Raw genomic sequence first — 10,583 nt, 5'->3', positions numbered from 1 at the left:
GAAGGAAGGAAGGAAGGAAGGAAGGAAGGAAGGAAGGAAATGAAGGAAGAAAGAAAGGGGGAAAGAGAAAGCCCACAAGCGCCGACAGATTCTGCTGTGGTTCACCCACCAATCTGTCTGCTTGCCTTCCCATTTTTTCTTATCTTGTCTTTCATCCATGGACTGCCCCATGCATTCTTCCATCCTCCCTCCTTACATTGTTATCCTGCTACTCCACAGACTCTCTTAGGGTTTTACTGCTGTGAACAGACACCATGACCACGGCAACTCTTCTAAAGACAACATTTAATTGGGGCTGGCTTACAGGCTCAGAGGTTCAGTCCATTGTTGTCAAGTTGGGAGCATGGTAGCATCATCCAGGCAGGCATGGTGCAGGAGGAGCTGAGAGTTCTACATCTTCATCTAAAATGTGCTGTGAGAAGACTGGCTTCCTGGCAACTAGGAGGAGGGCCTTAAAGCTCACGCCCACAGTGACACATCCACTCCAACTAGGCCACACCTCCTAGTAGTGCCACTCTCTGGGCCAATCATATACAAACCATCACACGGACCATCTACCTCTTCCATCCTTTGGTCACCCACACTCCTACTCTGTACTTTCTTCCCCATCTTGTCCCTTCCTCACCCTCTTCTTTCTGTGGGCTTGCCCTATGTCCACATGCTTCTCCATCTTGCTTCATTTCTGTGTTTGTGTTGGATGTGTATGTTCATGGACAGTGTGTGTGTGTGTGTGTGTGTGTCTGTGTGTGTGTGTGCACATGTTTGTATGCATGTCAATCCACATGTATGTTAGTAAGCACAAATATGAAGGTCAGAAGTCAATCTCAAGGGTCATTCCTTGGAATCCATCCAATTTATAGAAAATATATACACTTTTGTGTATGTGTGTGAAGACACACTCATTGCCATATATTGTGTGGAGTTCAGAGGACAACTTTCAGGAGTTTATTCTCTCTGTTCACCACGTGGGTCACAGGGACTGAACACAGGTTCTTCAGCTTGACAACAGATGCCGTAATCCATTGAGTCATCTCCTCAGAACTCCACTGTGTCTTGTGAGATAAGTTCTCTCACTGGAACCAGGAATTCAACAGTTAATTTTGACTGGGTAGCCATCAAACTCCACAGATCTGCCTGTTTCTGTCTCCCTAGAGCTGAGATTATAGGTGTGAGCTGCTAGGCCTGAATTTTGAAAAGCATATTTAAAATGTATTGATCTTGTTTTATGTGTATGCATATTTTACTCACGTGTATGGCTGTGCACCATGCATATGCCTGGAGCCCAAGGAGGTCCAAAAGAGGCTGTCAGGTACCCTGGAACTGGAGTTACAGATGGTTGTGAACCACCCTTTAGGTGCTGCGAACTGAGCCAGAGTCCTCTGAGATGTTTCTCCAGCCCCTGCTGGCTTTTTGTTGTTGACATTAAAACATTAAACATAGGTTCCTCGGATCAAATGAAGGTCTTCATGATTGCTTGGCATGAACAGTTTACATGAAACGAGCCATCTCCCAAGTCCCCATCTTTCTTTACCTGGAAGCTTATGACTGCCCTCCTCCTTCTCATCTTCTCTTTTGCCCCCTATGATGTCACCATTATGGCCACCCATTAAACTGTCTACCTCACCATGTAGTCATCGATTCATCAGAATGCCCCAGCACTTTCTCACTAGACTTCCCACTTCACATGCAGCAAATAATTGCCCAGTGGATGATGAGGGACAGGCCATGCAGTCCCTGCCCATAGGAGCCTTCCCTCTGGCAGGGAACTCAGACCATCAAAAAACTCATTGAAATGTCTGTGGTAATGTCAGCTGTGAAAACTGAGGAGAGTGGCAGGGATTGCTATTTCATACAAAGTGGGCTCAGACAGAAGTCTATGTCAGTGTATTGACTGTAAGCCCAAGGTGGTCCAGGTCATAGACATGTGTGTCTGAAGAAGTGAGTCACAGGATGGGGAAAGTCCTTGCAGAAGCCCAGGGACAAAGTTCCATAGCCTGTGTGGTTGAAACAGGAGAGGGGACCGGACATGCCTGCCTGAGACAAAGCTTTGTTTTCCACAGTGAGGGGTTTGTCATCTACTGTGAATGGGTTCATGTGATAAAGTTTCCATGTGGGGACAGACTAAGGATGCAGAGAGATGGGGCTGGGAACCCAGGTGGGAAAAGCTTCCAAGTGATCCTGAAAGGTGGGTGAGGAAGGCTTCTAGTTATACATTCCTTGGAATGCACAGGTCATTGGTTCTACAGACACCCAAGCTCACAGATGCCCAGGCCCTTATTTCAAACAGCCTAGTGTTTGTTTAGATCCCATAGACTTGCTCACATGATCTCCAGATGACATAAAAGCTCGTTAAAAGGAAGGGCAGTTATTGTTCTACTGTATTGTATCACTCAGGGAAGGGGGGGGACCCACACTTGTTCAGTACGGATTCCACTTTGTCAGATATAATTTTCTCCGAAGTTCAATTGAATCTACAGACAGAGCTCCCAGGCCTGAGACCCAGATAACACTCTGTCCTGATGGAGCTTCAGGGCGAGAGGAACTAGAGGAGGCTGGCGATGCTTGCAAGGACCGTTCTCACCCAGTCAGTCTAAAATGCACAGGCGCCGTCACACAGGTGTGAGGCATCATGGGAGGGGCGGTTTTCATCTCTGCTAAGAATCTGCCAGTTCCTGCCCTGAGCTTCCACCGTTCATGTCCTACCCAGCTGCTCGCTTCCTCAAAAATGTCAGCCACACCTAGATCTACTCACATATTCCCATTTCTTTCTCTTTCCTCTGCTCCGTGTTCACCTGTTAGACTGCCCCCCTGCTCTCTCCTGCCTACCTACTAGCTACCTCATCTCCCCAACCCTGACTCTTTTTATCCCCCCCCCGAGTCTCCCATTTACCTTTAGTAAGACAACCATAAGCTATCAAGTAATGGTTGAGCTTCTAGCATATTCCAGGCATGGCCCCAACCTCCCATGATTAAATTGAAAAAAAAATTTTTTTTTCAAGACAGGGTTTCTCTGTGTAGCCCTGGCTGTCCTGGAACTCACTCTGTAGACCAGGCTGGCCTTGAACTCAGAAATCCGCCTGCCTCTGCCTCCAGAGTGCTGGGATTAAAGGCTAAATTGAATATTTTAATTAATGATAACAAGACCTTGTGATATAAGTGCCATGGAAAAAACTGGGAAACTACACACAGTGCTACAAGGCACTCCCTGGAGATCACCAGCAGGGTGTCACAAATTCTTGTTTTTTTATTTGACTCTGGGCTTCCCAGTCCATCTTTTCCTTCCTTTTTTGGATATTCTCTCTTCTCTTCTCTTCTCTTCTCTTCTCTTCTCTTCTCTTCTCTTCTCTTCTCTTCTCTTCTCTTCTCTTCTCTTCTCTTCTCTTTTCTCCCCTCCTTCCTTCTCCCCTCCCCTCATAACCTCCCCTACCAACCCCCTTTCCTCTTCTCTCTTCTTTCTCCTTTTTCCCTCCCTCTCTCCCTTCCTCTTAGCCTAGGCTGGCCTCAAATTCAAGTTCAAGGATGACCTTGAACTCCTGGTCCGTCAGTCAGTCAGTCGGTCAGTTGTCTGGCCCATCTCCTAAGTGCGGGCTTTTCTGGTGTGTACCCCTGTGCTCACCCATTCATTTGTGGTGCTAGGAATCAAACCCTGGGCGATGTGCATGCTAAAGCACTCCGCCAGCTGAACTCTATCCCCAGCCTTTCTCTGCCGCTTTCTAGTACTTCCTCCCCATCCCTGCTGGTCCGTTCTTCTGTAAGTGAGCCAGCTCCTTTCTGCCCTGCCTAGCCTAACTCCCCAGCCCACCATTCTACCTATATGTTTCACCATACACTCTAAAAACCCCCGTCCATGTGCCCTCCAGCCTCCCTCCCTCCTCCCCTCACTCGTGTATCTACTGCTTCTGCCATCCCTCTGGCTTCCCACCGTGTCTGCTCTCCTTTCCATTCCTCTGGCTACCCACCATGTCATCTCTCCTTCCCATCTTTCATGTGTTCATGCCTGCTGGATCACCCCCACAGCCCCTCATTCCCCAATCTGAGTCTCCTGCTTTGGTCTGCATGAGTGAAAACTTTCCACACTGTGTGACTTCCCACAGTGTCAGTTTGGCTGACTGGAATTTTACAAGGCCTCAGCATGGTCAGGCTCCGGTCAGGTCTGCCCTCTTCTGGACTGTAGGCTGTTCACATTTCTGTGAGTCCCCACATGCATGGTGGAAGGATTAAAGTTCTTTTGGAGCTTTGCTTTTTTTTTTTTTTTTTTTTAGGACAACATTTAATTGGGGCTGGATTACAGGTTCATAGATTCAGTCCATTATCATCAAGGTGGGATACATCATGGCAGCATCTAGGCAGGCATGGTTCAGGCAGAACTGAGAGTTCTACATCTTCATCTGAAGGCTGTTAGTAGAAGACTCACTTCCAGGCAGCCAGGACAAGGGTCTTAAAGCCCACACCCATGGGGACACACCTACTCCAACAAGGCCACACCTCCTAATACTGCCACTCCCTGGCCCAAGCATATACAAACCATCACAGACAGCTAGAGCCCCAAGCTGCTTCTGCAACCTATAGTCCTCCAATTATGGTTTCTTATGTCCATTCTCGTCTGTGAATTTTAGTAAGGAATTTCTAAGTTCTAAGTCTATACCAAAGCCAAGATTGATCTGTTAAGGATCAAGCCACCTACAAATTTGAGAAATATCCCATGTCTCGTGCACATAGTGACCCTCCTCTCCAAGAGTGGGGGCAGGGGCAGACTAATAGCTAGCTGTCAATGGCCGTCTTCCTCTCTCTCTTACACTGATGTTTTTTTCCCCATTTTTTTTCTTTTTTCTTTTTTTGGATATTTTCNTTATTTACATTTCAAATGTTTTCCCTTTTCCAGGTCTCCCCTTCGGAAACCACCTATCCCATCCTCCCAACCCCTGCCTCTATGAGAGTGCTCCCCCACCCACCCACTCCCATCTTCCCACCCTGGCATTCCCCTACACTGGGGCATTGAGCACCCTGAGGCCCGAGGGCATCTCTTGGAGTCAGCTTTTTGAGATGAGGGCTGCCTCACCCTCAAAGGCCCCACATCTGACCAGTCTCTGGGGGTCAGAACCTTCATTGTGTACGTTGATGGGGTATCTACCCATAGCACTTCCTGACCACTTGATCACCATCAACCTTCCTCTTCTCTCCTCTTTCCTGTCCTTTCAGCACCCACTGTTCTGCCCACCGAGTACCTGCCCTTCCTTCCTTCCTTCCTTCCTTCCTTCCTTCCTTCCTTCCTTCCTTCCTTCCCTTTATGGGGTTATCTGTCAGACCACCATGTCCTTGTCTTCCTGACTGCCTCTCCCAGCTTCCCACTGGTCTCCCCACTACTGTTGTTCTTTTTCCTACAGTAGACATCATCTGTCACTTTTTGGGCCCCACTGGACCTCGTGTGTCTTCCCCGCTCTGGTGGATTCTTTAGTGTTCTGCTCCGGCCCTACCCACCCGCCTTATTCCTCTTTGCTTTCAGGTTGTTCCTCTGTCCACTCTCCCAAGTCCTCTTACTGGTCTTTGAATGTGGATTGTGCATCGTGGTGGACCCAGCTCCTCTAGTGCCCCATGTGATCTCATCACCCTCACACGAGTGGTGGTACCTTTCATGTGTTCATCTCCCCACCTCACCCCTGAACTTCTGACTCTGCAGCATTGCATCTCCGGGTGTCTAGCCGTAGTCCAGAAAGCAGCTCTCACCAGTGCAGGGGCCTGCACCGCTAAGTGCTTTAGCCTGTGCCTCCCATGTTTCCTTCTGCGGTTCACTCTTCCTTTACCCTCAAGGCCACCTCACCTCAAGGCCGCCTCATCATCGTCTCCCACACTGACCTCAGCCTTCTCAGTTCTGCCTTGAACACAGCTCCAGAGATCCACCCTCCAGTCCACTTTCATTGCCACAGCTCTCGGCCATGTGATAAATTAGCCTTCCCTCGCCAGGCCAGATTCTGCTTCCTCCCTGGCTGTTCTTAATCCCCAGCCAACTGCTCTGCTAGAGTCTGTTCAGCTTTCCCTGTCTTCTGGCTCTATGTCATTCTGAGAAGTCTTCACAAAGCCCCCACTTCTTCTTGACAGCTTCCTTCGTTCCGTACCTCTCTGTGCTCTGCCCTCCCATAGCAGGCCCCGGACTGACTCCAGCCACCCCCTCATGGATCTCTGTTCCCTACACACACCTGGTGCCCCCCCCCCGGAGCACACCCCTTCAGAACCAAACTTGTCACTGATCTCCTGACAAACATCCACTTGATGAAGTCTGTCTGGGAAATGCTTGCCGTGTGTCTTGTGATGCCCTGTCTGGCCTGTGAACCCCGAGGACAGAGGCTTTGCTTTGTTTCTTGTTGTGTACCAGGGCCAGCTGCAGTTACACACCCAGGATGCCAGGGTAGGCACTAAGTATAGACTGACTGGCTGATTGACCGATGAGTTTAAGGATCTCTACTTACCACCCGTTCATTAGTCAGTGGTATATTCTTTCAACATCTTCCTCTCTCCCTCCACCCATCCCACATGCAATCCTAAATCTGTTTACCCATTCCACCCATCCAACATACATGCCAGGAATCCATCCCAAAGATACAGAACACCAGTTCCATGCAAACACCAGTTTAACCACCCAACACACCTTCATAAACCCATCTGCCCACAAGGCACACTTCTGTGTGTCCATCCTTACTACATGAAACACAGTACAATAGCCCAGTGTGCCAGTCCAAACATCCACTGTATCCCACACATGCACTATATGTGCTGTCTCCTCACACCACCCGCTCTTCTCATCAGTACACACTCACATATTCATACAATCATCCATCTGCAAACATCTACTCATATCTGTCTTCCCTGTTATTCCCATTTGACACATGTCCTTCTGAGTACCTAACCCACTCAGCCAGCATAGACCTACCTGTCTCTCCTGTTCATCTAATGCACATCAACACATCAGTGGCCTCATTTGCCTTAGCTACTCGGCACACACACACACACACACACACACACACACACACACACACACACACACATCTACTGTTCATTTGATATTCATTTCTGCATTTATAGCTATCGTCTAGCCTTGAGAATTGTAACATATGTATTTTCTTTTAAAAATAAAATAGCCGGGTGTGGTGGCGCACACTTTTAATCCCAGCACTCAGAAGGCAGAGGCAGGTGGATTTCTGAGTTCGAGGCCAGCCTGGTCTACAGAGTGAGTTCCAGGACAGCCTGGGCTATACAGAGAAACCCTGTCTCGAAAATAAATAAATAAAATAAAAAAGACTAAGGGTGAGCCAAGGCTCTTCTACATACTCCTTGCTAGTCAGTATTGTTCTAGAATCATCTTTTCTTCCTCATAGGAGCCTATAAGCAAGATGATGTGTCAGAAACATGAGGCTAACCATGAAGCCTTTTCCAGCACTGTGAAGTGGACACTTTCTTGTGTCCACACCACAGGCAAGCACCTGGAGCAGCAAGAGGGCCCACTGACTGTGTGAAGTTACTTGTGGGTACCCCAGAGGCAAAACTCAGGCTCAAAGTGTCTACAGCACATCTGCAGCCCTGGAGGAGGGGCTTGCAAGAGGAAGTAGAACAGCTGGCTTGTTAAAGAGAACACCTGGCTAATGATTGCAGTGGGATAGGTGAACTAGATACAGAATCTCACTTGCTAGGGATCCATCTGTCCACACAGCTGCAAGCATCAGTCGGAGGAAGGATGTCACACTACAGTTGATAAACAAGTGGGGCTGCCACTAAATCCAAGGGGGAGAGAGAATTTAATTTCCTGGAGAAAATTATAAAACCTTATCAATGACTTCACTCAAATTGTGGGAGCACAGTAAATGGGGACACGCCTCCTTCTTGGTGACAGAGATACTGGGTCCCTCCCATATCAGAGTCTCACTCCCACCTTTACTCTCCTGACCCCTCAGCCCTTCACCCCACGCATGCTTTCCATCTAACCCATCTTCTGGGTCACCGCTCTGCCCTTTACTTGGTCCCTCTCCTTCCTCTCACTCTACCTTACCTCTGTCCTTCCTCCTTCCTGCTCCCTCTGCCCACTGTACCCATCTTACACCTCCCTCCCCCTTCTCCTTGTTCCTGCCTTACCGCTCCTTCTTCCTCAGGACTATCCCTCTTCCTGGCAGGCTTCGGGTGTCCTCTGTGTAGTCGTGCTCCCATTCCCACCGGTCCATCCTCCCTCCTACCACACTCCCTCCTCAGGTACCCACTTCCCGCACTCTGGCATCAGCCAGTCCAAGGGTCTTCTGTCCACCTTTCTTCTTTGAAGCAAACCCAGTCTGTGAATAGAGCAGCCCCCATCTCCTGTGCTCACCTGACACCCCCATCTGCTTCTAGGCTCCGATTTCAGCTTGCATCAGGCTCAGCTGGCACTCACAGGATGATGTACCTCAAGGGGGTTGTCCTGAGGCATGCCTGCTCTGACCAGGTGGCCTTTTAGAAATGGGAAGCTCTGTCTCCTTCTTCCAAGGTTGTCTTGTCCACTCAGCTTCCTGGTTAACGTCTAGCTAGGTAGAACTGGTCACAACTGGTCACAACCCACTGGGTACACTTGCCATTATACCCCACATCGACTGTCTCTGGTGTTGTCATCCTATGGCCTGTGCACCCAGTGTCTAGGGGTCACCTCTCCCTTTTACACTAGGTCACTTCAGGCTCACTGAGCCATTGTACAAAACAAAACAAGAAACCCAAAACAGGCCAAAAACCCAAAACACCAAAACAAACAAAGCAAAACTTCTGTTTGGAGCATTCTTCACAGAGTCTCTGTGTTCCTCGTTCCCCATTTTTTCTCTGACTAGACACCATTTGCTTATGAACTGTGAAAGATGAATCTTTCATTGACTATGTTCCCCAGACTGGAGGCGGGTGCTTGCAGAACAGAGGTCCGAGACGACTTGACTCTCACCCCCTGCTCCCCACCATCCCAACCTCCCTCCTCTACTGCCCTCTTTCCTCCTCCACTGGTGACCTCTGTCCCGCTCTTCTGCTGGCCCCCATATCTCCTCCTTCACGCATCTCCGTACTGTTCCTTTATTGGCTTCAGTCTCCCCTCCTCTGTCTCTTCTGTCCCCCTTGGTCTGCAGGCCTCTGTCCTGCTTCCTCTCCTGACTTCTGCCTCTCTTCCTCCTCCTCTGATGGCCACTGTCTCCTTCCCTGTTGGCCTCTCTCCTCTGCTGGCTTCTGACGTCTCTTTTCTTCCTCCTTCCTCAGGCCGACCTCTCTCTTTCTCTCTCTCTCTGCTGGCATCCACTCCGCTGCCTCCTCTGACCTCTCCCTCTCTTCCTCCTCCTTCTGTCTCCAGGTTCGGGACAAGAAGCTCCTGAATGACCTGAATGGAGCTGTGGAGGATGCCAAGACAGCGCGGCTGTTTAACATCACCAGTTCTGCGCTGGCAGCCTCCTGCATCATCCTCATCTTCATTTTCCTGCGGTACCCGCTCACTGACTACTGAGCTAGCGGGCAGTGGGTCTTGGAGACACAGCACTGAGACTGATGGTCACTGAGATTCAGGATGCTGAGAATGTGGGGCAGAATGGGCTTCCACCAAGGCCCAGAGCCATGCATGGCAGCAAGGCCACCAGAAGCTGAGTGCCTGACCCAGTGGCGCACTCTTCCCAGCCACCCTATCTGCCGCCTGCCCCTGTCCTGCTGGCACCGGGTCTCAGGGCTTCCTCCCATGATGCTGCCTGGTGACCAGTGGCTGCCCTCCCTGGCCCATGCACCCTGCCCAGGATCCTGGACCCCTCAGACCTGACACCCAGCAAGAAGGGCTTACACGGGAGCTCCCGAAATAGGGGCTGCCAGCACCTGGGGTTCCCTCACTCCTGATCCCCCACTTCCTCCAAGCTGTGACCCCTGCTCCAAGCTCTTGTATCTGTGAACTTTCATTAAAACATGTGCTCAGCTCAGCTTCAGTCTCTGTCCGTGTGCCGACCGGGGCCTAGGTGTCCCTTGGAGGTTTGGAGTGCTGCTTTGCAGCCTGTGCCCCCGGGCCTGCACACAGCTAATTCCGTAGGAGGTGTGTTCAGAAACCAAGTGGTCTTATGAGGGTCAGCTGTGTAGGATGGTGACGTGAGGGGTGTTAGGTGGAGGGGCTCCCCACAGGGTTCACAGAGCCAGGCACCCTGTGCAGTATCCAGAGGCTTCCTACAGTGGTGGTGGGGATGGGCTGCCAGTCCCTGGGAACCCCACAGGGTGCTGATGGGGTTCTCATCTACTTAGCCCCTGAAATGGGGGAAAGAGGCTCCTCTGTCTGTCAACGGAAGGTGGAAGGTCGCTGCTCAAGGGTCAAGATTAGCTGTGCTGCATTAGGAAGTGGTGCTACCCACAGAAGGATGCTGCCCCACGTGCTGAGGGTGGAGCAAGCAGGAAGGCAGGAACAGGACAGTGCACAGGGTATATTGAGTCCCAACCTTGTGAGGTCCTGGTTGGCCTGGGAAAAAAGAGATAGGGGTGGGGCTCAGGTAGGGGCCAATAGTGTGCTCAGTGGTGGGGACGCCTGGCACCCTTTGTGATTTCTGACCATACCCTTGGAGGTATCAGGAGTG

The 10,583-nt window shown here is 50.3% G+C and overlaps 1 protein-coding gene across 1 annotated transcript in view; it reads left to right on the top strand.

The window, feature by feature from the left end:
• The window catches only part of Ifitm10 (interferon induced transmembrane protein 10), a 17,034-nt gene extending 7,090 nt beyond the window's left edge, over positions 1 to 9,944 (top strand). The window contains exon 3 of the mRNA XM_021219800.1: positions 9,338 to 9,944. Coding sequence (XP_021075459.1) covers positions 9,338 to 9,487 — 150 coding nt within the window. The 3' untranslated portion in view covers positions 9,488 to 9,944. The remainder of the gene's footprint in view (positions 1 to 9,337) is intronic.
• Positions 9,945 to 10,583: the final 639 nt, after the last annotated feature.

This window comes from Mus pahari, chromosome 1 (genome assembly GCF_900095145.1).
Source record: "Mus pahari chromosome 1, PAHARI_EIJ_v1.1, whole genome shotgun sequence".
In the NCBI taxonomy this organism is placed as follows: domain Eukaryota; kingdom Metazoa; phylum Chordata; class Mammalia; order Rodentia; family Muridae; genus Mus; species Mus pahari.
Note: the sequence above shows the minus strand (reverse complement) of the source record. Positions and strands in the feature narration are given on the sequence as shown.